The 27,023-nt window shown below is 46.2% G+C and overlaps 1 protein-coding gene across 2 annotated transcripts in view; it reads right to left on the bottom strand.

Annotated features, from left to right (window-relative positions):
• The window catches only part of SH3TC1 (SH3 domain and tetratricopeptide repeats 1), a 55,228-nt gene that overhangs the window by 6,429 nt on the left and 21,776 nt on the right, over positions 1 to 27,023 (bottom strand). The window contains exons 7-17 of one of the 2 annotated variants that reach the window (XM_066573332.1): positions 25,841 to 26,033; positions 24,339 to 24,409; positions 18,253 to 18,451; positions 16,858 to 17,018; positions 16,202 to 16,237; positions 12,710 to 14,389; positions 11,155 to 11,335; positions 9,486 to 9,636; positions 8,376 to 8,498; positions 6,586 to 6,736; positions 3,450 to 3,646 (exon numbers count right to left, since the gene is read on the bottom strand). In XM_066573332.1, coding sequence (XP_066429429.1) covers positions 3,450 to 3,646; positions 6,586 to 6,736; positions 8,376 to 8,498; positions 9,486 to 9,636; positions 11,155 to 11,335; positions 12,710 to 14,389; positions 16,202 to 16,237; positions 16,858 to 17,018; positions 18,253 to 18,451; positions 24,339 to 24,409; positions 25,841 to 26,033 — 3,143 coding nt within the window. The remainder of the gene's footprint in view (positions 1 to 3,449; positions 3,647 to 6,585; positions 6,737 to 8,375; positions 8,499 to 9,485; positions 9,637 to 11,154; positions 11,336 to 12,709; positions 14,390 to 16,201; positions 16,238 to 16,857; positions 17,019 to 18,252; positions 18,452 to 24,338; positions 24,410 to 25,840; positions 26,034 to 27,023) is intronic. The other variant, XM_066573333.1, reaches the window with a different exon arrangement.

Below are 27,023 nucleotides of genomic sequence, written 5' to 3'. Positions count from 1 at the left end.
CCTGGAATGGATGCTCAGGTTCGAAACGGGCATCACATCGGTGACGCACTACCTTGACGATTTTCTGTTTATCGGTACGGAGGCATCGGGCGCCTGCGAGTTTTTGTTACGCACATTTCGGTCATTGATGCAGGAGGCGGGAGTCCCGTTGTCTGAGGAAAAGACCATGGGCCCGGTGACAAGGTTAACTTTCCTAGGAATCGAGATCGACACCGAGGAAATGGTTTTTAGATTACCGATCGAAAAAATTGCCCGCCTCCGGCAGACGGTTAACGATGTCGTACGGAGTAAAAAAGTTACGCTGCGTCAAATACAGGTCCTCTTGGGTTTATTGAACTTTGCGTGCAAAGTGATACCCATGGGTCGCGTTTTTTCACGGAGGCTGTCGCTAGCGACGGTGGGTGTAAAGGAGCCGCATCATTTTATTAGAGTCACGCCCGGGATTCGAGGGGATTTACACACATGGAAAATCTTCTTGGAAGCGTTCAATGGGCAAGTGGTGTGCTCTAAGGAAGAGTGGTCGGGTACAGGTCTTAGCCTGTCCGCGGACGCTGCAGGGTCTACCGGATTTGGGGTTATTTTCCGGAACCACTGGTGCAGGGAACCATGGCCAGTATCCTGGATAACTAAGCGGTGGAATCAAAACATTACTTTATTGGAGTTTTTCCCGTTGGTGGTGGCTGTGGAACTATGGGGTGAGGAGTTACAAGATCACAAAGTGTGTTTCTGGTCTGATAATGCTGCGGTGGTGCACATTATTAATCGGCAGTCTTCATCTTCCCCACCGGTGTTGGCACTCGTGAGACATGTGGTCTTGAGATGTTTACAGCGTAATATATATTTACGGTCAAAGCATGTGCCGGGATATAAAAATGTGGCAGCTGACGCGCTCTCTCGTTCGCAGATGGAGCGGTTCAGAGAGCGGCACCCTCAGGCGGATGCGTTGGGAGTACGCTGCCCGCTTTTCTTATGGGATCTGGCAGAACAGAGCTGCTGAAGCTTGTCGAGTCATCCGTGACAGTGGGAACTTGGAAAAACTATAATGCGGTGTGGAAAAAATGGTTGTGTTGTACGGATGGCAGGGTAGCTGGGGGCGAGAGGGCCCGGTCAGCGACCCTGGATATGTTAGCGTCCCTACGGGCGGGACGGGCGTCGGTGGATGCGGCGAAAAAGCATCTTGCGGGCGTCGCTTTTTTGCTAAAGTTGCACGGGTTCAGAGACGTTACAAAAGAGTTCGTTTTTCGCCAGATAGTGCGCGGGTGGAAGAAAGAAAAGGCCGGCTCTGATGCCCGCCGCCCGATTACTTACCGGTTGTTGTGCAAGTTATTGGACACGTTGGAGGTCACGTGTTGCAACGGGTACGAGGTTTTACTGTTTAGGACGGCGTTTTTGCTGGCATTTTTTGCGGCGCTCAGGATCGGCGAGTTAGTCCCGAAGAGCAAGTTTATGCCGGGAGGTCTTATGTTTGACGATGTGGTACAGGTAGTCGACGGGCTACGGGTCAGGATTAAAAAATCAAAAACCGACGTTTTCGGTAGAGGTGAGTGGGTGCCGATCTCGCGGCTAGGCGCAGTGTGGTGCCCGGTAGATTCGGTAGCCAGTTACATGGCAACAAGGCCGGCGGGGGAGCAGTTTTTGGTTCACGCATCCGGCCTCCCCCTCACCAGGTTTCAGGTAACGGCGGGGTTAAAATCGGCTTTGAGGTCTGTGGGCCTCGATCCGAAGGAATTCGGAACCCACTCCTTCAGAATCGGTGCGGCCACGTCGGCAGATGCGGGTGGAATGAACGAAGACGGGTTAAAACGGCTTGGGAGATGGAAGTCCCAGGCATATAAGTCTTATGTGCGACCCGATCTGGCGGTGGGAGATTTAAGTTAGGGGCAAAAGCCTCCTCGTTTTTCTGTAAAGGTGAGGCAGTGTCCTTCAAGTTGGTTGCCCTTGTTTTGTTTTTTCTTGTTTTTTATTTTGCAGCAGCAGAACCGTGGAAGGTACACATAGTCGGGCATTCATATATTCACTGGGCACAAAGGAGGGCAGCAGTGCGCCCGTTGGGATCGGAGCTAGGCCTACCCGGAACATCCGTAACCTGGCACGGAGTCCGGGGGCTAAGATGGCCCGACATGTGGAAACTGGTGGTGGACATAGCCAGAAGTACCCCCCGGAAAGTGGTGTTGGTGGTTCACGCCGGGGGGAATGATCTCGGGAAAGCAAAGACACGAGACCTGTTGGTCATCATGAAGCAGGACTTACTGCGTTTTCGGGAATGTTTTAACGAATGCATCATTGTGTGGTCGGACATTGTCGCGAGGAGGCTCTGGAATGGAGCGAGGAGCCTGGAAGCGGTGGATAGAGCCAGGAGGCTGATTAACATGCGGATGTCGCAGTTCGTCCACTCTATCGGAGGGGTGGCGGTGCGCCATTGGGAGCTGGAAGAGAAGGAAAAGGGGGCATTGAGGAGGGACGGTGTTCACCTCAATGACGTAGGGTTGGATACGTTCCTATCCGGCTTGCAGGATGGGGTTGAGAAAGCTTTAGCTCGGGTTGGTGGGGTGGGGACGGAATGAGCCGTAGTAACGCGGCACATCCCGTGTGGCCCGGATTTTTTGTCCATGCTGGGAGGAAGTAGAGGAGGGTTTGCAAGCCGAAGGAACGGGGCTTACAAACGTCCTCAGTGGACTGTTTACGGACTTTAAAGTTTTAGCATACGGACAGCATGGACAGTTTTTCAATAAAGTTTTTCAAGAAAGTTTTTCAATAAAGTTTTGATATCCGTTAATAAATAAAAGCTGTGGCCTACCCCACAATTGGCAGAAACAAGAAGTTGTAAGTATTGGTTATTTAGTAGATAAGTGAGCGGGTAAAGGTTTGAGAGTGTTCCCAGTCTTGAATGCCGCGAGCTAACTAAGGAGGCGGCGCATGACTGGGAACAGGTATAGCAGGGGTTAAGTTGAGCGAGCAAAAGGGGGGTGGAGTTTAGACAGGAAGAGAAAGGGTGGGGGGGGGAGCGGAAGGAGCTCAGTCGTGAGACAAGAAGAGACGGGAGAAGACTGGAGAAGAGACACCCGCCCACCCGCCCTGGAGGGATAGGGGAGAGGTGGGACGGTTATGAAGGATTATCGTTGGAAGTTGTCACAGCTGTGTTGGCCCGGATTTTTTGTCCATGCTGGGAGGAAGTAGAGGAGGGTTTGCAAGCCGAAGGAACGGGGCTTACAAACGTCCTCAGTGGACTGTTTACGGACTTTAAAGTTTTAGCATACGGACAGCATGGACAGTTTTTCAATAAAGTTTTTCAAGAAAGTTTTTCAATAAAGTTTTGATATCCGTTAATAAATAAAAGCTGTGGCCTACCCCACAATTGGCAGAAACAAGAAGTTGTAAGTATTGGTTATTTAGTAGATAAGTGAGCGGGTAAAGGTTTGAGAGTGTTCCCAGTCTGTTTGTGCTCTCACCTTCAGGTCGTAGAATATGATGTCCCCCAGGACCTGGTAAACTTTCATGTAGTAAACTGACTCCTCTTCCAGTTCCAGGGGAGATGAACAGAGAGAAAGCGCCTTCAGGTAGAAATGCTCTGCGAGTTCTGACTGCTTCAGGTGGCTGTAAATCCCGCCTAATCTGTGATACGAGACCCGTTCATTCAGCTGATTTCCTGGAATGACAGACAGACCTCCCACTATTACCAAGGAGCTGACAATTAGGACACTACTTCTCCAGTGCTGTTAACACTTCCTATTCCCCCTTAATTGCCGGGCTGCCCCCAGACTAGTAACAGCAGCACTGCAATTATTGGTAAGTCACAAGCGTTAGTGGCAGCTACTTACACTCATGTAATAACAGCCTTATCAATCATGTCATTAGTTAATGGAACAGTGCGAATAGCATTAATCAGGAATCCTAGCTGGAGAGGAATATTACATGAAAACTATAACAGTAGTACCAGCCTTAGTGATTCAATAGAGAGTATTATAGCGCTGATTGTACAGCATATCACATGTCAGGAGAGATTTATTACTGCAACTAAAGAAGTATTCTGACGTGTCAAATTAACATAGTTTGAGTTAAACTTTGTAAAACGTTCAGTTTTGCGTCCACCTGAAGCTCAAGGTGGTTCCACTTAACAACCCTCTAAAAGTCTTCATTAGAGATGAGCGAACATACTTGTTTCGGGCGTTTTTGCACTCAAGCACCGCTTTTTCCGAGTAACTGACTACTCGGACGAAAAGATTCGGGGGGAGTCGGGGGTGAGCGGGGGAGTGGGGGGGGAGAGAGAGAGCTCCCCCCTGTTCCCCACTGCTACCCCCCGCTCCACCACACCGCCCCCCCGAATCTTTTCGTCCGAGTAGTCAGTTACTCGGAAAAAGTAGTGCTCGAGTGCAAAACCGCCCGAACAAAGTACATTCGCTCATCTCTAGTCTTCATCTTTTTTCTCCTTTTTCATTCTTGTAAAAAGAAAGAAAGAAAAGGAACAAAAAGAGAAAATCATTTTTTTTCCTTCTGTTAATTTTTTTTCATTTTTAGTTCCTTTTCCTTATTAGCTTTCCTTTTTCTTACGCTAAATTCACACGGGTGAGCGCAGCATCGGGCTGAGAAACTCTGCCTGATATCATGCTTGCCAACGTGCATTCTTCACGCAGCTGCGAGGAGCTTTTCATTCCAAAATGCCTTGCATCATTGATTTCAATGGGAAACCTCATATCGCACAGGATGCGAGTGCCACGCAATGTCTTTAAGGTCCCATTGAAAACAATGGGCAAGGCATTGCAAGGGAACACCAAAAAATAGAACATGCTGCAATTTTTATCCAAAGAATGAAGTTAATTAAAATTAACTTTGCCTTATAAACAACAACAATATATGCTACATTGGGGATGAAAAGTCTGGTGAACGGGCGCACAAATCAAAGGTTTGTGCACCCATTCATATGGCCTGGTGATTCCAGCGCAAATGCACAGAGCTCACCAGACAATTGCCCATTTCCCCTCCCTCCCCATCGCAGGCTCACCTCTCGTTCCTCCCCGCTCGTTCTGTGCAATGGGAGGGGGCGGGACAGGTGTGGAGCTTAGCTCCGATCGACACCGCCCCCTCCCATTGATGGCAAGGGGCAACCGCCCACATCCCACCCCTTGTCTATAGCCATCAATGGAAGGAGGTGGCGTGGGCTGGTGCTTAGCTCTGCCCCTGCCTCCACCCCCTCCCATTGAACAGAATGAGCAGGTAGAACGACAGGTGAGCCTGCATGGGGGGGATGCAGAACAGAGGGAGGGAGTTTAGTAGCCATGCTGCTAAACTCCCTCCCACCTACGCCCGCTGCCATGGGCTCCCATAGGAGCCCATGCAGCAGCAGTCATATTCCGGCCCAAAAGATTGTTCCAGGAGTATCTTTTGGCCTGACGTAAAAACACTCAGCGGTATATTGGCTTGGCTGGGCATTTTTACCTCTCAGAAATACGCCCAATGCATCAGATCACAGCACATATCGGCCGGCCGATATGCGCTCGTGTGAAAGAAGCTAAACTCCCTCTACCTCCCTGCCCCTTGTCGGCGGGGCAGAAGATTAGCACACTAGCTCCTGCTCCCTCCCCTTGCTGGAAGTCGGCAAGGGGCGGAAAGGGGGTGGTAGTTTAACAGAGCTAAACTCTCTACCCCTATCCAACGGTATTCGGGGCTGCAGCGTATATACGCCGCACCGGCCTGTCTGAACGGGCGTTAAAACGGGTGATGCAGCTGCGACTTGGTCTCGGCTGCCTCCTGTTCATGTGATTTCTGTTCGCATTGCAGCTGAAAATTGCATCGCTCGTGTGAAGGAGCCCTAAGGACGAGGTGTGGCACTGTTTCTGGAAAAGAGCAGCCATGTTTAACTAATCTTGCTCAGTCTCCTTAAATCTTCCCACCTAAGATTCAGGGTGGATTCAGACTGTCCGGCAGCTCTCGAGACTCCCATAGGAGTCTATGGGACCGGCCGACATACTTCAGCCAAAAGATAGATCCAGACCTATATTTTCTGGCCCGTGTAATATCGGCCGTCCGGAATGCGCATGTGTAGATAAGCCTACATGACTATTATGGGTCTGTGTGCTGTCTACTGGACACACAGACAGCACACGGATAATAAAGCGGTTATCACACTTCCAACTGTTTTGATGCAGGAAGCAGACAGCACCATACACTGTACAGTGGCCCAGGTTGGTACTGCAGGCTTTGTGCTATTGAAGTGAATGGGGCTCAATCTCCAGTACCAACCCAGGGCACTACGCAATGTACGGAGCTGTCTGCTTCCTGCAGAAAAACAGGTAGAAGTAGGACAACCCCTTTAATCACACACGTGTGAATAAACCATTTGGCTACATTCATACATAGCATAATGTGATACTATACACGTGACTTTAGTATATTCCCCCTTTAGGGTAGTTACAGAAAATGAATGGGGCTTATAGAATGGAGTATAGTAGTTCTGTTACTTGTCACTAGTAACTATTAGGCAGAAGTCTATAGCATTACTGTGACAGTACAGTCATGTCCTGTCTATTATCGTGGATGTTGCTATTTACATATTTGCAGAATTGTAAAAAAAAGTGTTGTTTTTTTTACCTAGATTGACGCTCAGGGCCAGCGCCATTTTGGCATGTTCCAGTGCTTCCTGGTAGTTTTCCATGCTCACCAATAGCTCTGCAAGTTTGTTGCATAGTCGCAGCTCGGCCGTCACATTCTCGGTCTTCACAGCAAGTGGCAGAGCACAGTCCTAAAGGGTAAGTCACATATCATATGTCAGATAATGCAGATTTAGGCTGCTTTCAGACAAGCGTAATCTTACTCCGTATTTGGCCGTGTTTTGCAGACCGTAACACAGAGCTAATGTAAACCTATTTAGGCCCCCTGCACATGGGTGGAAATTCCACGGCGGGATTTCCCACAGAATTTCCGCCCGTGGACGCTGCCATAGGATTACATTCGAAAACGCAATCCTAGGCAGACGGCCGCGATTTGTCCGCGTGAAATCACACGCGGAAAACAAATCGCAGCATGCTCTAGTTCTGTACGGGTCTTGCAGAGGCCCGCACAGAAATGTCACTCCCGGGGCGCCGGCTCCGCTCTGCGCATGCGCCGTCCAGCCAGCACGTCAGAGAGCCGCAGAAGCAGGTGAGAGCCACACTGTTCCCTGCAGGGGTGCAGGTCGGGGCCCGCTGCGAGAATTCTCACAGTGAGATCCGACCCGGACGTCTGCAGGCAGCCTTACTTACATGACCGTATGCTTCACGGCTGTGTTTTAAAAAAGGAGCATACACTATTTTTTGTCACTTTTTGCCTCTGTATTTGCATTTATTGGTATTATTTCCTATTGGCTAATTACGGATCTGTATGTACCGTGTTTCCCCGAAAATAAGACAGTGTCTTATATTAATTTTTGTTCAAAAAGGTTTAACTTTTTTACAGGTATAGCTGCCTGGACACTATTTAAATTGACTTTTTAAATTAACTGTTAGCAGGGCTTAATTTTGGAGTAGGGCTTATATTTCAAGCATCCTCAAAAAGCCTGAAAAATCATTTTGCATCCTCAAAAATTCTGGAAAATAATGCTATGTCTTATTTTCAGGGTATGTCTTATTTTCAGGGGAACAGGGTACTGAGTAGAAAATAAAACCAAGGACAGCAAACAAGAAGGCAAATACGGATCAAGCAATGATGACATCCATTTGCATTATATAGACGTGTTACTATACGCTCTTTTGAAACTAGTTTAATTCTGACATCCTCATCAATAGCACTTGAGCGAATCTTTTTCCCAGTTTGCTTTCCAGCAATGTATCAGACGGTTCACCATTCATTAGGTGAATTGATTTTGCATGTTATATATTACTTCTTGATGATTTTGGGAGAACAGTATGTGAATCATTTCTCCCATTCTATCCTATGGCTGGAAAATATTATACTGTTTTGCAAATTATGCAAAAAAAATGTGCTCTCCTACTAATATTAATAGAAACCATGGTAAAGTATCGTAATACAGAGATCATATACTAAAGGTTCTATCTCCCCCTGCTGGACGGAGACCTTAATTACTAGAAAATACATGTCTTAGATGATAACCAGTCTCATGAACCACCATTTAAGATTATTACACGATTTGCAGCAAATATACCTCGTGGGTGCGGTCCTCTTTTGCATATCTGCTCCATAACTCTCATAGGCTTCAGTTGAGAACACCAGCTCAATACATGTCCACTTCTCCAATATGTGGCTGCTATATGAGGTCAATAGTGGTCCTGGTCATGGTTTAATGCAATTACTCTATAACTTATCTCCAAATATCGTTCTGGGAAGGAAATATCCCAGTTGTCCAGTACATCATGCAATAACGAAGAAAATTATTTTATACACACCCTGTAGAAGGTTGTTGCCTTATTTCTGTCACTGGCTCCATTGAAGAATATATCTCCACTAGCTTCATACAGTTGCATGCCTAGTTGTGGATCACCCGTACACAGAGCGGCATTCTGAGCTACCTGAAAATGAGATTATTCTTCATTAATATGTTGCATCATATATACATAATAGCCATCATGGAAAGCAAGGGATGATGTCCTACATAAATCTGCAGGTGGGTCACAATTTTCCACAGACCCCACTACATAGGTCCATATAGAAATAATGGGAAAAGTTAAATCTATAGGGAAGTGTTCATTAGAAGAAAGATTGAAGTATCTGACCTATAAAAAATATCTTGTATCTATGGAGAACTACTTAAAGCAAGCCTCCGGTACTGGACAAACAAAGATGGCTCCACTGCTCCTGTGACTACCTGATGTACACTCTGTATAGTATGCATCTAAGACACTGCACGCTACTCTGCTGGCAGCACTACTTATGTGGGTGGCATTGGACAACCAAAGCCGGTGTAGTGTCTTATACTAATGATGCATGCTAATACAGTCTGTGTCATGGAGTCAAAGAAGCTACGCGGCCATCTTTGATTCTTCAGGTGCGGAGGGTCGCTTTACTGGCCAATGAGACAATTGAGCGTTCAAAATGGCATGTCAAGAAGGTAAGATGGTGATGAAGTCATGTTTCAAAGGAGAAAAAGAGTAGTGCAGAAAAGACAAGGACAAATCTTAAGGGAGTATGATCAGGCTCAGACTGGCCTACAGGTGAATCCCCGGTGGGTCCTGAGTCAGGAGTGGGGCCGCAGTCCCTCACCCTCTGCACAAGTCGTACACACAGATAGGCAGCATATCAGCCAACCCATACATCCATATAAGAAACTGACTAGTTTGTTTATATAGGTTGGCTGAGATGACATCTAGGTGCATCGGGAAGCCGGCCACTATCCTCCCTTCCTAGGTCCTGCCTTTTCTTATCTGTACAGTTGGCCTCCATAATTAGGTTTACTGGTGCGCCCCGGGTACTCCAGTCTAACAAGGAGAACCAGAAGTGAAGAAAAAGTATAGAGAAGAGAACTTTTCCTTTCTCCATGTTCTATGTACAATAGATACCTGGATATACAGATCCACCAACTCATTCTGGCCCAGGATATGATAAATCTTCCCAGCCATTAACCAAGCGTAGGCTTCTCTCTCTTTAGATTGAAGATCGATAAAAATTCCCAGACTTCTTTTGGTATATTCCAGCGCTGATCTACAGGCTCTAGACCGATGTAAGAGGCAACAATCAGATATGTTGAAAAAAAATAAACTACCAAAGATCAATGGACTAAAATGTCAAAACAATGTAAGGGCAGACTTCTCATTTGGCTCATTAAGGAAGCATCTTTGTCAGCGTTATGGGAGATCGGCTTATGACTTATGTGTTGTTGTTTTTTTGGTTTGTTTTGTGTTTTTTAGAGGTTTCTCTGGATGAATAGGGTGGAAACTTGTCAGTGCCATGACTTCTGGGTTCTCTGTTGGGTCAAGGGCGATGTCAGCATGGCACTTCGGACCATGTGATGCGCCGGGTGGCTCATGTGTTGTCATTCAGCACTGGACACCGAGGGAGTAACAACTCCCTCTGATGCCAGCATTGATAGGCTGGCTAGGTTGTCTTTTAATCTAGTCATCCTATCATCTGTAACTGTAAAATAAATAAACCAGTCTCTGAGTTCTCAGGGCAGCAGTTATACTGTTTTTTTACTGGCCACACATTGTGCTTAAAGGGGTTGTCCCGAGGCAGCAAGTGGGTCTATACACTTCTGCATGGCCATAATAATGTACTTTGTAATGTACATTGTGCATTAATTATGAGCCATACAGAAGTTATCAAAAGTTTTATACTTACCTGCTCCGTTGCTAGCGTCCTCGTCTCCATGGTGCCGACTAATTTTCGCCCTCCGATGGCCAAATTAGCCGCGCTTGCGCAGTCCGGGTCTTCTCCTCTTCTCTATGGGGCTCCGTGTAGCTCCGTGTAGCTCCGCCCCGTCACGTGCCGATTCCAGCCAATCAGGAGGCTGGAATCGGCAATGGACCGCACAGAAGCCCTGCGGTCCATGAAGACAGAGGATCCCGGCGGCCATCTTCAGCAGGTGAGTATGAAGACGCCGGACCGCCGGGATTCAGGTAAGCGCTGTGCGGGTGGTTTTTTTAACCCCTGCATCGGGGTTGTCTCGCGCCGAACGGGGGGGGGGGTTTAAAAAAAAAAAAACCCGTTTCGGCGCGGGACATCTCCTTTAAGTTTTCTCTAGTATAATTTATGGTTATTCTAGTGTTCAAAAGTAGTTTTTTAGCAAGCTTTATACTTTTTGGTCCATTTAGTCTCTAATTTAGTGGTTAGTGCAGTAGTAGCCAGTTTAATCTCTGGTTTCTTTCATGTAGTGGGGTCACTCTTTTTAGGGCGGGTGCTCCACTTCACAAAACAATCCAATTAGGGCAGTTCTGATTAACTCACCCGTATAGTCTTCTGTACTTTACCATGCTTGGTACTAAAAGAGCCACATAACCTGTTACTGGTTTAGTTCTGTCTTCATATCTGAGACTTGTTACCCACAGTATTGCAAACTAGTCATATCTCATGTGACAAAATGAAGTTCTAGAAGTCTCCCCCACTCTACCGTTTACTTTATTTCATCCACATCCTCACCATTGTTAGAACTGGAATTTCCACTATTAGTTATGACATGTATGATAAATTAGAGGGAAATATATTTATTTGTACTTTTACAGCTCCACTTACCTTTCTGTACCTAGAGATAAATACAGCTGGCTAATTGTTTCGAGCACTTGACCCTCCAATACTTTGTCAGACGCGTTCTTGGCTAAGGACAGCTGGTATTCATTATAAATAATGCACTGGGCCTCATTAACTACAAGCGTGTTGTAAAAATGGCATAAGAGCTGGACGGCACGAAGCTGACCTGTCCAAAAAAGAGTTGGGTACACTTATACATCATCAAAATACTCAACATCTATTTCTTGGTGAGCAGGTTCTTCTTTGAAAGTATAACACAGGCTATTAATCCAGTTTATATCAAATATTGTGCATCCGTTCTAGTAAGAAACTCAATTTGAAGAAGAATATTGTAGGTGTCTCAGGATACAAGTCCTGAGAGCCACCAGTCAAACCTATCTACATGTGTAGAACATATTATAGTGCAGAAGAAGGGAGATTCCATTGATGTTTTTTGGGAAAAGATTCCAAATGTCTTGAAAATGTATTTATTTAAAGGGGTTGTATCAGAATTAACTTTTATTACCTATTCCTATGATTTAAGTCTGATCAGTGGGGATTTCGCCACCAACCCACAACCTGTGTCCCCCTCGACAGTGGGGTCATTTTTCTGTCACACTGAATGGAGCAATGGCCGCGATGACCCTCATTCTTAGGATCGGCGGGGGTTTCAGTTGTGCGATCTCCGCCGATCAGACTTTTATCATCTATCCCATGAATAGGTGATAAAAGTTAATTCTGGTACAACCCCTTTAAATCCCTGCTGAGCGCTATCCTCGAAGATCTCATTGACATGAATAAAGAGACCGTGGGCATGTGTAATTGTCACTGCTTTTATTGTGGATCCCCCTGGCCCACCATTCTTAGGATCATTGTGGACCCCAATGGTTGGAACCCCACAATTCAGCAAGTCATCCCTTATGGTGTAGATAGGGATAACTTTCTTTTGTGGGACAGCCCCTTTGGGGGTTGCAAGGTTAGTAATCTTTTTTTTTTTTAGCTGTGATCTCATGTAAGATGGTTGTATTCTTCTGTAGACCTGTGTTTTAGGATTAAATGGAAAGTGTCCTAATAAGATTTGGTCAGTAAAACGACCTTCTGGTTTCAAGACAAAATTATGTCCTGGGACAGGAGAGGGAGAGGGTATATTACCTACACTTGTTCTCGGCCACCCCTTCAATTTGCCAATTTTGGGCGCTGATTTTAGCTGTCCAAGATGGTTGCAGCATTTTTCTAACTACAAAATGACCACTGTGCACAGCTTTCTGATTGATCAGTGCTGGTCACATGAGCAGCTCTGGCCAATCTGTGAGCAGGTATAGTCTATTGGTAGTCTAACACGATCAATGAACTATGAGGATTAAGTAGTCAGAAGATTGTGTCTGTAATCTTGCACTGTCAAAAGCAGGACCAAGAACTGGGGCATCGGAGGGACAGCAGAGAAGAGCTGCAGATTATATACCCCCTCTTCCACTCCAGTCTCAGGACAGCATTTTGTCTAGAACTGGAGGATTATTTGCATGACTTAACATCATTGTTAAATCACATTATTATAACTTACCTTCCAAATGATTTGTTGCCATTGCAATAAGAAGCGCCCATTCATAATACGATCTTCCCTCTTCTTTAAGACCTCCTGTGATACAGTAGTTTCCAAGCATTAATAAGACATATATAAAATTAGCACCATTTTCCATCATTGGAAGTCCAGAATAAAGAGTCACAGATTTAACCAAGAACACTTCTGCCAGAATCCGAGCATTTAAGTGCAAGAATAACATGCCAAAGTTAGCCAGCACTGCTGCCTGATTCTGCAAATTGTCCATCTCCCGTGAGATCTGCAAAGCTATGCAGTAGTGTCTAGCAGCTTCTTGAATTTTGCCTCCTCCTCTTAGAGCAATACCAACAAGGTTGTGTGCAATCCCAAGCTGGTGTTGTGTACAGTTAGGTAATACTACCACTCTATTCAATATATCAAGAGCAACACTGTTCTCTCCTTCAAGCATGTAGAGCCAAGCAAGTGATACCAAGAAGTCTACCCTGTGCTTCATATCCATAGGTACAGTGTCCATTGCCTTCATGATATATGACTGAGCCTCTTTGTACAGCCGGTGACTTGAGCACATGTCCGATAAGCTCAGATATATGAAGCAGCAGAGCTCCTGGTTTTCCTCGGTGACCACTGATTTAAGGGCATGCTTTAGATGATATGCAACTTGAGATGGAAATATCTGCCTCTGCCTTTTCACTCCACAAGGCTTAGAAGAATTTTCTATGATGTAGCTAATCCTTCTCAAAGAGTCCATGATGCTACAAGATGTCTGAGAAGCAACTTTAACGCAGCTTAAAGTCAAGTGTGGCAAACACTTTTTAGTATAAATATCAGCCAACTGGAAGTAATACCCTGATGAAAAACTCTCACTAGAGTCCATTGAGTTGTCCAAGGCTTGTAACCTCTCCATGAATGGCAAAGCCTCGTTGTGTTTTCTCAAGTCAATGAAAGTCTTGGCCAGAAGTTGACACACTTTTATTTCACTCTTAAGATCTTGACTCAATATTGCTTTTTTCATGGCATATTTCAGAATTGTGCATTCCATGTCTGTGCTGCTTACATAGTTTTGTAGTCCGAGGAGTAAGGATGAAGACTTGTCGATCATTTGACAACTTTTGTCCTTCAATTTTTGTTTTAAGTAAATGGCATTGAGGTTCATGTGGACAGTGGCCAAAAGGAAAATATCAGAGAAATCCCCATTAATAACTCCCATGGCTTCTTCAAAGTAAACACGAGCTTGGGAAAACTTGTTTTTCTTGGTGCAGAGCCTGCCCAGAAGAAAGCAAATTCTTGCCAGAGCCCATTTCATACAAGACTTCTTAGCTGTTCCTCTTGCTATACTAAGGTAGCGAACCAGCTCTTCTTCTTCGTTGTATCCATGAAATGAGGTTTGTAAGAATGCATATGAGACATGATAAAGCTTTTTGAAGCTTGGTTGATACTGTTCACTGTTTAGAAATATGAGCAAAGGTTGTAATGAGTCGTGATTCTCCTCTTCTACACAAATACAGAAGTTTGGGTCCTCCTCTTCATCAAGAGTGGTCTGGATTTGGGAAGGAATAGAACTCGTATCTTGTAAGTCACTGGAGGTAACCAAGCAATGTGCAGACATGGCGGGCACGCTCAGAAATGTCTCCAACTTTTCTTTTAGATCATTGGTATCGTTACTTGATGTTGCATGTAAATTTTCTAAAATGTAAGCAGCAAAATCTTAATTAGTATTACAAATATGTAAAATGTGTTGCCTATATTAAGACTTTCCTCTAAAGTACGCAGAAAGCATTTTATAATTGAAACAAGGTAGAACAATATTTATTTCTGTGTATGCGATTCAACATGTTTGGTGTCCAGGATAAGGCTTGCAACGGCCTTGGGCTGTATTCACATGGACAATTATTCTGTGCAATTTCTGTCTGAGTCCGAGAAGCACAGAATTTGCACGGTAAACAACCAGCTTATTTGAATGGGTTCATTCACACAACCAATAGTCTGAGTTTGAAAAATCGCTGCATGCCCTACTCTTGTCTGATTCTTCGATGAGATAATAACATGTAAAAGTGCAATATCCCGCATTGGGTGTCCATGCAATGTCCGACGGTAGTTGTGCCTGAGAACTTTGGGTGTAACTTGCTCTCTGGTATGTAAATACAGAATATAAGGGATTTTTCTTGGTGGGTTGTGCATGAGGCTGATTTTTGCTGGGAGCAGACAGCTCCGTTCTATTGCAATGGCCAGGCTTGGTGTTGCAGACAAAGTTCCAGTTGAAGTGAATGGGAACTTTGCTTGCAATACCACATTAGGCCACTCCTGTGGGAACGGAGCGGTCTGCATCTGACAGCAATCGGTTCCATACCCAAGAACACCAACCTGGTGAATAGCCCCAGTTTTTGGCTCCTCCCTGCCGTGACGTGCCTGTTTTGGCTCCTCCCCGCCGCAACGCAGTGCGTGCATCAATGGCAAATTTTTTGGCGGGCAGGGGAGACCGAGATCAAGGAGAAAAAAAAAAAAAGCTCAGGACCCGGCGTCCCACATACAAAATGCTCGAGTCTCCCATTGTAGCCAATGGGGTTCGTTACTCGAGTAGAGCTCTCAAATTTTACGAAAAGCTCAACTCGAATAATGCGGACCCGAGCATTTGGGTGCTCGCTCATCTCTACTTAGTATCCACCTGCTGAGACCATATTTACATGTCTGAGCAGTGTACAAGATGTATATCTGTAATGACCCAGAATGGTCGCTACATAATAAGAATATAGTTCTGGGGAAAACTGGGTATGTGTCTTTTAATATCTGCATTTAATTGTATTATATATTGTAAGGATGCTGCTTTAGTTGTGCTATATCCTGTAATTGCCTTATTTTCATGGTGTAATATATATTGTATTAATAGTCATACTTAAAGCTGGTAGTTTGAAGATAATAGAGTACTTTTAGAAGGGACAGAACAACCCAGTGACTCAGTTCTTCCTAGACTTAAATCCAAGTCTGGATTTGGAAACTGGATTGGGGGTATCTCACCACACTACATTAACATCACACCAGGGAGCAGAGACCAGCACCTCACCATCAACCCTCACATTTCATTGTAGTGTAGCAGAGTTGAAGACAACTAGTCAATGTGACCCTAACCTCCTACTTTGCACACTACATATCCAACGTATTATCACTTTGCATATTGAAGTACATGCTGTATTGATGAAGGCAGTAAAGCTCCTGAATTCTTATGACAATTTGGTTAATTGGACTATATTTTATAATACCAGAGGCGTAACTTAGAGCTCCCAATGCAAAATATGAAACAGGGCTCTAACTATTATGCATAGTTTACAATACTGGTCTCCTCATATGGGGCAGAGGGGCTGTAGAGCTCACGCAGGCGGCAAGTCCAGGGGCAATAGCTAATCTTGCACTCCATATAACTAGACCTCTGGATAAGACATTAACAGTCTCTCTCTGCATCAAAAACATTTGATATGTGAAATAACATTTTTGGAAACTTACCTTTACTTCTGCAAATCTGTATTTCCTCAAATTGATCTGTTATGAAATACAAGAGTGGAGTTATTAATTTCAGCACATTATTTTCAGAGCTTCCTACACAATTCCCAGACTCAGTTTTTCATTAACTTATTTGTTACATTTTATTAGTAAAGGTAAAGTGAAAAACTGTTCTTTTTTTCCCCCCTGTTTCACCCTCTGTGTCACTTATGGAAGCTGTAATACTACAATGGAGAAAGCCATACACAGGCGCACTCTCCTTGTGTCCAGAGTGCCAAATTGGAGAGCAGGGAATCCCGATTGTCTCAACACATGGAAGTAGAAACTTCATGTATCAGACATTTAAGGAAAAAATATGTCATCAATGTGTCAGAGGGCAATACCCCATCAATGCACCACTTCCATACATACAAAATGAGGCTATGGGTATTAGCAACCAATGGATATGCTGAGATATTTTGTTGTTGCTGCATTTCTAATTCAGAATTGGTCATATTATAAAATCCCATTAAGGAGGATGAATAATAAGTATAGGAGATGTGCCAGCTACAGAAGGGCATTAGTTGTCTATACTGCCTATGACACATATGTAATCAATAAAAAGGACAGTTGGACTGACCCACCCTCTTGCTGGGGCCTACTGTATTACCAAGGCTTACCAAGTTTGTACAAATGGCAGACATCAGATTGTGAGATCCTTTGCAGTAAAGTCTTTGCTGCTTCAAAGTCATAGTCGTCTTCTGTGTTTTTTCTCCTCAGTTCATTGTCATCTATGGCAAAGTATGTGCTCTTCTGTCTGGGTAATGAGAGGGAGGAAATACTGTCAGGAAAATGTAATTAGAAATAGATCCAGCATAGTCACCTAGTAAATATACTAAGAGACCCTCTGGTTTTGGGAACCAAATTCTGTCCCAGGACCGGAAGGGTAAGGGGGTATATCACCTGTTATTGGTCTTCTCTGACAGCCCTCTGATCCGCCTTTTCCGGGTCCTGTTTTTGGGCTGTCCAAGCTGGCCAATGCAATCTTCAGGCTACCTAATTTCCACAGTGCATTGATAGCGTTAGACTACCAGTGCCCTATACCTGCTCTCTGATTGGCCACAGCTGCTCATGTAAGTAGTGCTGGTCAATCAGAAAGCAGTGCACCATGTGCGTTAGGTAGTTAGAAAAATGTGGTGGGCGCATTGGATGCTGAAAACGGGACCCGTAAGCAGTCGATCGGAGGGTTAGCAGAGAAGAACTACAAGTAATATTCTTCCCTTCGGTCTCAGGACAGAATTTTGACCTAAGACCGGAGGTTTGCTTTAAAGAGGACCTTTTCAGCCCTCTTGACATGTCCGTTTTAGTCCATAATTTTGTTCCACATGAAATAATTCTGGGGCATCTTTTCTTATCACTCTATGCTTTGCCATTTCTCTCTTATTCCTCCTGGAAATGTAGTGAATAAGTTAACAACTCCATGTTACCATTTGGGGGTGTTATCCTACAGTCTGACATTGTTCATAACTACATTCAAAATGGACCCCTCTCCTGGTGGGATGTTGTCATCAGGCCATCTCCTCCTCCTCCAACCTGACTCGGTCCTGATGAGTATTTGCCCCTGTTTCCCCTCCATGATGACCCTTGAGGCCAGTTCCTTCCTCTCCTGTATGCCACCATTCCACTGACTGTGTAGAATAGGATTGCTGCAGAGGTTGACTCTGCCCATTGGGAATGGTAACAGCCCCCATACAGACCCAATAACATCCACATGGACTTCCACCATAGGCCATACTCCCATGGGAGGCAGTATCTGGAGCGGAAACCTCCATAAAATTGTGGTCTCATCTTGATTAAATCATGATGTCTCTATCATTTGGACGCACTGGGAGAATGCAATAAGTGTCAGTGGATCATACTAAGTGTTCAATAAGTGCTCTTGTGTGTTTTGGTGAAGCCCATAGTATAGCTGTTGGCATGTATGTAGGCAATCTGTCGCCTTATACCAGGATCACACATAAAGTTTTATAGTTCTTCTATGAAAGGGTACACTATATTTTTGCCATATTTCTTACCCTTTGTCCGGTATAACAGGTTTCATATTACAGGATTTTACAAATCCAACCCTTCCAGTGGTTAAATTTCTTCCCACGAACCACTCCATGCATTCAATATAAGTGGTGATTATTTCTATCATGTCTCCACTGTGGTAGCTGATCTCATCTGGGACTTCACTTTCATGATTCTCTATGGCCTCCACCCAACCTGTAGATACTAACAGATATATAAAGATCATGTGCATGACTAATATTTCCATTTCCAGTATATACAATTCATGACGTTTATTCAGCACCGTACAAATGTAGAGGACAATCATAATAAGTGATTTATGGAGAAAATATAATTAGCTACAGCAAATAACTTATGACTTATGCTCATACCCCAGAGTTGTTCTAGCCTTGTAACTAAATACTCCGGACAAGACAGAATGACTTGTTGGTACCCCCTGGCACCCTAGATCAATGCTGTAGTAACTCCTCTTTCACTGTGCCCCTGTCATATGCTATATATACAGTATATTGCTCCATTTTTAGCAAGAGGTAACCATGGCAGGCCAACCCGTGCAGTCACACAGGGCACTGGCAACTAGCTTGTAGGTGAAGCACAAGGCGGATGTAGCATGGGGGCGAATGCCCCCTCAGGTCCTCCCAGCCAAGTGATCTTCTTCTTCCATGCAGCAGCGTCTTGTGGAACTACATGAATCATGGTTCTGTTTCTCCCCCTCCAATATTCAGAGGTACTGCTGTTAGCCCATCTGTGCCCTAACACAATTGTTTAAGCCTGGTAATGTATTAATGTACTTAGCTTGGTTCTGGTGCTGTATGTATGTTATGGGCTTGGTTCAGGTATTGTATGTATGTACTGAGTTTGGTTCATGTGCTATTTATATTATGAGCTTGGGTCTACTGCTGCATTTATTGTATGAGCTTGGTTCTGCTACAGTATTTATTCACTGAGCTGTTCTGGTGTAGATATGCTGTTTCTGCACAAGCAGAATACTGGCAGATCACGAGAGGGGTGGGGGATTTTGCACTGGGTACTATCTAACTTCAGTTCTGCACTGGTAGTAACAGGGGCACTTGACATACTGTAGAGGAATCAATGATATCAGCTCTTTTTATATAGCACCGAAAGTGCTTCCTCCCAAGAAGACATATTCTGGTAATTGAGCTGGATACAAGAAAGTATCAGCACAGTAACACCAGACGATTGGGTCTTTGACCCATGTATTCCCTGCAAGAAATAGGAAAATGATTCAGCACAGATGCAAGCCCAATGGTTCAGAGGTCTATTCCAATATCACATAGGGGGAAAAAGCAGCCGTATGAATGTTTCCAAAAACATGAGGATTTTTTGCACCCGTAATGGCACAGTTTTAGCCCAAATAAATCCCTTTACATTTTTGGTAGACCTAGTAAATAAACCTTCATTAAGCCATACCCTTTGGCCAGTATTGTGTAAGTGCCTGGGCACAAAACAGTAAGTAATGTTTCATGATGACTAGAGATGAGCGAACGTACTCGTCCGAGCTTGATACTCGTTCGAGTATTAGCGTGTTCGAGATGCTCGTTACTCGTAACGGATACCACGCGATGTTCGGGTTACTTTCACTTTCATCTCTGAGACATTAGCGCGCTTTTCTGGCCAATAGAAAGACAGGGAAGGCATTACAACTTCCCCCTGCGACGTTCAAGCCCTATACCACCCCCTGCAGTGAGTGGCTGGCGAGATCAGGTGTCACCAGAGTATATAAATCGCCCCCTCCCGCGGCTCGCCACAGATGCGTTCTGACAGAGATTAGGGAAAGTGCTGTCTTGCTGGAGTTGCTATAGGGAGAGTGTTGGGGTTCTTGAAGCCTAAAATACTCCTAACGGTCCTTCTTAGGGCCACATCTAACCGTGTGCAGTAGTGTGGAGGCTGCTTTTTGCAGTGTTGCACATTTTTTTTTTTTTGTATATCGGCCGTGCAGAGCATTGCGCCCTGCAGTAATTATACATAGTCCAGGGCCAGTAGTGGTGGTGAGGCAGGGACAGAAGACATATTTATTGAATATAGGCAGTGGGCCTTTCCAAAAACATTTGGGAAAAAAAATCTATTTGGGCTGCCTGTGACTGTCCTCAGTGTACTGGGTCTGTGCTGGGGGTAGTTGTCCTCCTAATTCATACGCAGCCAGCTAAGTGTTACAGCAGGCTTGCGCAAAATTATTTCCTGGCTCTGCTGTGCGTTCCGTAGGCGAAGTCAGCCTCCAACCACAGGCCAATAAGTGGCACATTTAATTACAGTGTTCTGTTTCTGCACTACTGGTAATACAGCATGCTGAGGGGTAGGGGTAGGCCTAGAGGACGTGGACGCGGGTGAGGACGCGGAGGCCAAAGTCAGGGTGTGGGCACAGGCCGAGTCAGTGCGGTGGCCAGGGGTAGAGGCAGGGCCAGACCGAATAATCCACCAACTGTTTCCCAAAGCGCCCCCTCGCGCCATGCCACCCTGCAGAGGTCAAGGTGCTCTACGGTGTGGCAGTTTTTCACAGAGACGCCTGACGACCGACGAACAGTGGTGTGCAACCTTTGTCGCGCCAAGATCAGCCGGGGAGCCACCACCACCAGCATGCGCAGGCATATGATGGCCAAGCACCCCACAAGGTGGGACGAAGGCCGTTCACCGCCTCCGGTTTGCACCACTGCCTCTCCCACTGTGCCCCAACCTGCCACTGAGATCCAACCCCCTTCTGAGGACACAGGCACTACCGTCTCCTGGCCTGCACCCACACCCTCACCTCCGCTGTCCTCGGCCCCATGCAGCAATGTCTCTCAGCGCAGCGTCCAGACATCGCTAGCGCCAGTGTTTGAGCGCAAGCGCAAGTACGCCGCCACGCACCCGCACGCTCAAGCGTTAAACGTGCACATTGCCAAATTCATCAGCCTGGAGATGCTGCTGTATAGGCTTGTGGAAACGGAGGCTTTCAAAAGCATGATGGCGGCGGCGGCCCCACGCTACTCGGTTCCCAGTTGCCACTACTTTTCCCGATGTGCCGTCCCAGCCCTGCACGACCACGTCTCCCGCAACATTGTACGCGCCCTCACCAACGCGGTTACTGCCAAGGTCCACTTAACAACGGACACGTGGACAAGCACAGGCGGGCAGGGCCACTATATCTCCCTGACGGCACATTGGCTGAATTTAGTGGAGGCTGGGACAGAGTCAGAGCCTGGGACCGCTCACGTCCTACCCACCCCCAGAATTGCGGGCCCCAGCTCGGTGCTGGTATCTGCGGCGGTGTATGCTTCCTCCACTAAACCACCCTCCTCCTCCTCCTCCTCCAACGCAACCTCTGTCTCGCAATCAAGATGTGTCAGCAGCAGCACGTCGCCAGCAGTCGGTGTCGCGCGGCGTGGAAGCACAGCGGTGGGCAAGCGTCAGCAGGCCGTGCTGAAACTACTTAGCTTAGGAGAGAAGAGGCACACGGCCCACGAACTGCTGCAGGGTCTGACAGAGGCTCTGCAGCTCGGCAGCCTCATGCACGTGCCATGCCTGGCCCATGTCTTTAATTTGGTGGTTCAGCACTTTCTGAAAAGCTACCCACACTTGTCATACCTGCTCGGAAAGGTGCGCCGGGTCAGCGCACTTTTCCGCAACTCCAAGACGGACGCTGCCACCCTGCGGACCCTGCAACATCGGTTTAATCTGCCAGTGCACCGACTGCTGTGTGACGTGCCCACACGGTGGAACTCTACACTCCACATGTTGGCCAGGCTCTATGAGCAGCGTAGAGCTATAGTGGAATACCAACTCCAACATGGGCGGCGTAGTGGGAGTCAGCCTCCTCAATTCTTTACAGAAGAGTGGGCCTGGTTGGCAGACATCTGCCAGGTCATTGGAAACTTTGAGGAGTCTACCCAGATGGTGAGCGGGGATGGTGCAATCATTAGCGTCACCATTCCTCTGCTATGCCTCTTGAGAAGTTCCCTGCAAAGCATAAAGGCAGACGCTTTGCACTCGGAAACGGAGGCGTGGGAAGACAGCATGTCGCTGGATAGTCAGAGCACCCTCATGTCTATATCTCAGCGCATTGAGGAGGAGGAGGAGGGGGAGGAGCATGAGGAGGAGGGGGAAGAGACAGCTTGGCCCACTGCTGAGGGTACCCATGCTGCTTGCCTGTCATCCTTTCAGCGTGTATGGCCGGAGGAGGAGGAGAAGGAGGATCCTGAAAGTGATCTTCCTAGTGAGGACAGCCATGTGTTGCGTACAAGGTACCCTGGCACACATGGCTGACTTCATGTTAGGATGCCTTTCTCGTGACCCTCGCGTTACACGCATTCTGGCCACTATGGATTACTGGGTGTACACACTGCTCGACCCACGGTATAAGGAGAAGCTTTCCACTCTCATACCCGAAGAGGAAAGGGGTTCGAGAATGATGCTATACCACAGGGCGCTGGTGGACAAACTGATGGTAAACTTCCCATCCGACAGCGCTAGTGGCAGAAAGCGCAGTTCCGAGGGCCAGGTAGCAGGGGAGGCGCAGAGATCAGGCAGCATGTACAGCGCAGGCAGGGGAACATTCTCCAAGGCCTTTGCCAGCTTTATGGCTCCCCAGCAAAACTGTGTCACCGCTCCCCAGTCACGGCTGAGTCGGCGGGAGCACTGTAAAAGGATGGTGAGGGAGTACGTAGCCGATCGCACGACCGTCCTCGGTGACGCCTCTGCCCCCTACAACTACTGGGTGTCGAAGCTGGACATGTGGCCTGAACTCGCGCTGTATGCCCTGGAGGTGTTTGCTTGTCCTGCGGCTAGCGTCTTGTCAGAGAGGGTGTTTAGTGCGGCTGGGGGAATCATCACGGATAAGCGTACCCGCCTGTCAACCGACAGTGCCGACAGGCTAACACTCATCAAGATGAACAAAGCCTGGATTTCCCCAGACTTCTCTTCTTCACCAGCGGACAGCAGCAATACCTAAGCAATACGTAGGCTGCACCCGCGGATGGAAGCATCGTTCTCTATCACCATCAAAAACTGGGACATTTTTGCTTCATCAATCTGTGTATAATATTCCTCCTCCTCCTCCTGCTCCTCCTCCTGAAACCTCACGAAATCACGCCGAACGGGCAATTTTTCTTAGGCCCACAAGGCTCAGTCATATAATTTTTCTAAACAATTTTTATAGTTTCAATACTCATTAAAGCGTTGAAACTTTCACCTCCAACAATTTTTATTTTAACTGGGCTGCCTCCAGGCCTAGTTACCAATTAAGCCACATTAACCAAAGCGATTAATGCGGTGGCACAGGATTATATTTTTCATTGCTTCTGTACAGCATTGTGGGCTATCGCCCCGCCCCTTTTAAAGAGGGTCGCTGCCTAGCCGTGCCAACCCTCTGCAGTTTGTGCCTGCGGTTCCTCCTCATGGCAGACGCACTTATAAATAGACATGAGTGTGGCGTGGCATGAGGGCAGCTGAAGGCTGCGCAGGGACAATTTGGTGTGCGCTGTGGACACTGGGTCGTGCAGGGGGGGGGGGGGTTGGGCAGCATGTAACCCAGGAGAAGCGGCAGCGGAGTGTCATGCAGGCAGTGATTGTGCTTTGTTGGAGGTAGTGTGGTGCTTAGCTAAGGTATGCATTGCTAATGAGGGCTTTTCAGAAGTAAAAGTTGTTGGGAGGGGGGGGGGCACTCTTGCCGCTATTGTGGCTTAATAGTGGGACCTGTGAACTTGAGATGCAGCCCAACATGTAGCCCCTCGCCTGCCCTATCCGTTGCTGTGTCGTTCCCATCACTTTCTTGAATTGCCCAGATTTTCACAAATGGAAACCTTAGCGAGCATCGGCGATATACAAAAATGCTCGGGTCGCCCATTGACTTCAATGGGGTTCGTTACTCGAAATGAAACCTCGAGCATCGCGAAAATTTCATCCCGAGTAACGAGCACCCGAGCATTTTGGTGCTCGCTCATCTCTAATGATGACCATTTTGCAAAATTCCAAGTATCCGTTTTCATTTTAGATGTATTGGGAGCATTAAAAAATGGTTGCCATGGAGGAAGTAGCCTGTAAGTACTGTATGTTACAATGAGGAAGTAATAAGCGGAAGATGATGTCCTGAACTTACCAATCTGATTTCCCCGTCCAGACTTAGCTGTGCCTATGATATCAAAAGCAAAACTTGTTTTCAGAAACCACCTAAAAAATACAAAAGTAGGACATTAAGCAGAGTTGTGGATGGGCTTCCCTTCACCCAGGGCAAAACTTCAGTTTGCAGTCTGTCACATATAAATACACTTGCAGGTGCAACGGAAGACAATTAATTCCAAAGCTAAGCATGGCGTCAGACAGGTGGACTGATGAACGAGATATCTATGGCCAAACGTAGGTGACTAGAATGGACTACTACAACAAACTGTTACAATGGTGACAAGATGTCATCTGAACCCAAACCAGATTAAACCAGACTGGTCGTTCCAGCAGAGCACTCGCCCCAAAAAGGGTAACCCTGCTGCAGGAGAGAAGCCGACTCCAGATCTGATATGAACAAGTGACACGGACCATGGAAGAGAAGTGGAGCACTAAGGCACAAAACTCAGGGAAACTGAGCACTAAACTAATTTATACAGAATCTCTGCGCACAGGTCCACTGGGTACAGAACCACGTAACACGGGTCCGCAGAACACTGGCCAGTATAACCAGCATCCTTTGCACAATGGAGGCAGTTTAAAGGGAACCTATCATAACTTTTGAGCCATGTAAATAAAGGTATTGGGTTTCGAAAGTTCAGGGAAAGGGGAGTCTGGAAAGAGCAGTTTTATACTCACCGGGCACCTCGTTCCTGCGCTGTGTCCGACTGAAACCCGCGTGTGGCAGTAGTGTGACTCCTTTCAGTCCACTCTGTGCATGCGGTCTATCATAGAGATGAATCACAAGGGGCATATAATCAAGTAAAATAGAAAAGAAACCACAGTCACTTTTCTAATTACCTCCGCCATCCAGCACTGCCGCTTTAACTCCTCCCCATCCAATTCTAGAGCTGACAGCAGTGGGCATGTGGCATTCATTGCTCACGTGCCTGCTCAGCCAATCACAGTCCTTAGCAATCACATGCCATCCAAGCACAGATGTCCCCCGAGGTCAGTGATTGCTGAGGGCTGTGATTGGCTGTGCAGTCACGTGAGAAATGAACGCCACATGACCACTGCTGTCAGCTCTGGAATTGGATCGGTGGACAGCGCTTATACAGAGCGGGCTGAAAAGAGTCACACTGCTGGTGTATGCAAGTATAAAACCGCTCTTCCAGGACTCCCTGTTCCCTCCCTTAGTATATAGTACTCAAAGATCGTGAGAGGTTCCCTTTAAATACCCTCACATACAAATTGATAGGTTGACTGGGCTGAAAGACAACTTAAAGGAGATCCCTCAATTTCCAGCACTAAATGACATTGCACAGATGCCACCCAGCGCATCATGTTGACTTTTTGCATCCACTGCCCGTTACCTAGCACTTGGGCACAAGTGCTCAGAGTAGAAAATTTAACAATATAGATACATATAATTCCATACTGAGGAATGCTTAAGAATGAAATAAAATGAATCAATGGATGAAAGAAGCAGCTACCTACTGATGGAATGGACATAGCGGCTCAGTGATAGTCCTTGGGCTTAATGTTGTATCATCACTTGTGGACGGATCTGTCTCTGTCCATTGAGTATTCAGACCCTCAGCAGCACCACTGGACTGTATTATCTGCACAGTACCATCGACAACCATAGCCTGCTGTATAGAGTTGTCAGAACACAGGACAAGGTACATCCCTACAGAAAAAAAGCATTGCATGCAATATCAGATAATTTATGCTGGGCAGATTTACAGTAGTTAGCGCTTGTGTAGTAAACACTACTAATTTTGGATATGAGAAGTGACAACTATGTGAGCTACAACAAAGTTCAAAGCAGATGATACTTCCCATTTCCTTTTAGCTGCTTGTACAATGTATATTCAAATCCTTTGACATGGTTCTAGGATTGTGTGCAAACATTCACTTGAGCGTTTTTCGGCTCAGTTCTAATAATCAGCCCATCTAATATGCTAACGATCAGCCAGTGTCAAGCAAACACTCATTCGGCGGCTGATTGGATCTTTCATGCCAGAATAAAAATGATTTGATGTTCGGCAGCATATTTCACCTTGCAAACAGAAAGATATGTTTCAGAGTATGGGGATAAACTGTCATGCTAGCGCTCATTCGTGCTCATATCAGCAATTCTCTGTCAGTTTGAACGGCAATATGCTATTTATTCATTGGCGCTCATTATAATACGCCAATTCTCGGTGGGGACAACAATGAGCACAGGGGAAAACTCCTACCAAAACAGATAATTAGAGATAATTAAATCTGCCTACTGAGTAATCCCTTGGCCCGTTGTTTGCTAAGTGACAGCACAAATATGTTCTGGCTAAAGCAAGTCATGACCACATTCATGACCCATCCAGATCTCCACTTTTGATGTAAAGAGTTTTTCCCTTAAAAGTTTTCAGAACTTCAATGTTGTCCATTCTTCTCATAGAGCCTCAGCAACCGGCAGTGATGTAGCATCTAATTCTTTACTGATAGGAGTTGGGGTGGTTTCACATCTGCAGCAGGAATTCCATTTTCCTGCATCGTTTGGGGAGCAGGAAAGGGAAATCCCGATTGCCAAATGGGTCCGTCCTATGATGGAACTAAACAGTGTTGAAGGGACCCCAAGGTTTCCGCTCAGCTGCCTGACATTTTACTGGAAGAAAAAGCGCTGTATGCAGCACTT

This window comes from Eleutherodactylus coqui, chromosome 7, assembly GCF_035609145.1.
Source record: "Eleutherodactylus coqui strain aEleCoq1 chromosome 7, aEleCoq1.hap1, whole genome shotgun sequence".
Taxonomy (NCBI): domain Eukaryota; kingdom Metazoa; phylum Chordata; class Amphibia; order Anura; family Eleutherodactylidae; genus Eleutherodactylus; species Eleutherodactylus coqui.
The sequence above is the reverse complement of the archived record's forward strand: the minus strand, read 5'-3'. Positions and strand labels throughout refer to the sequence as shown.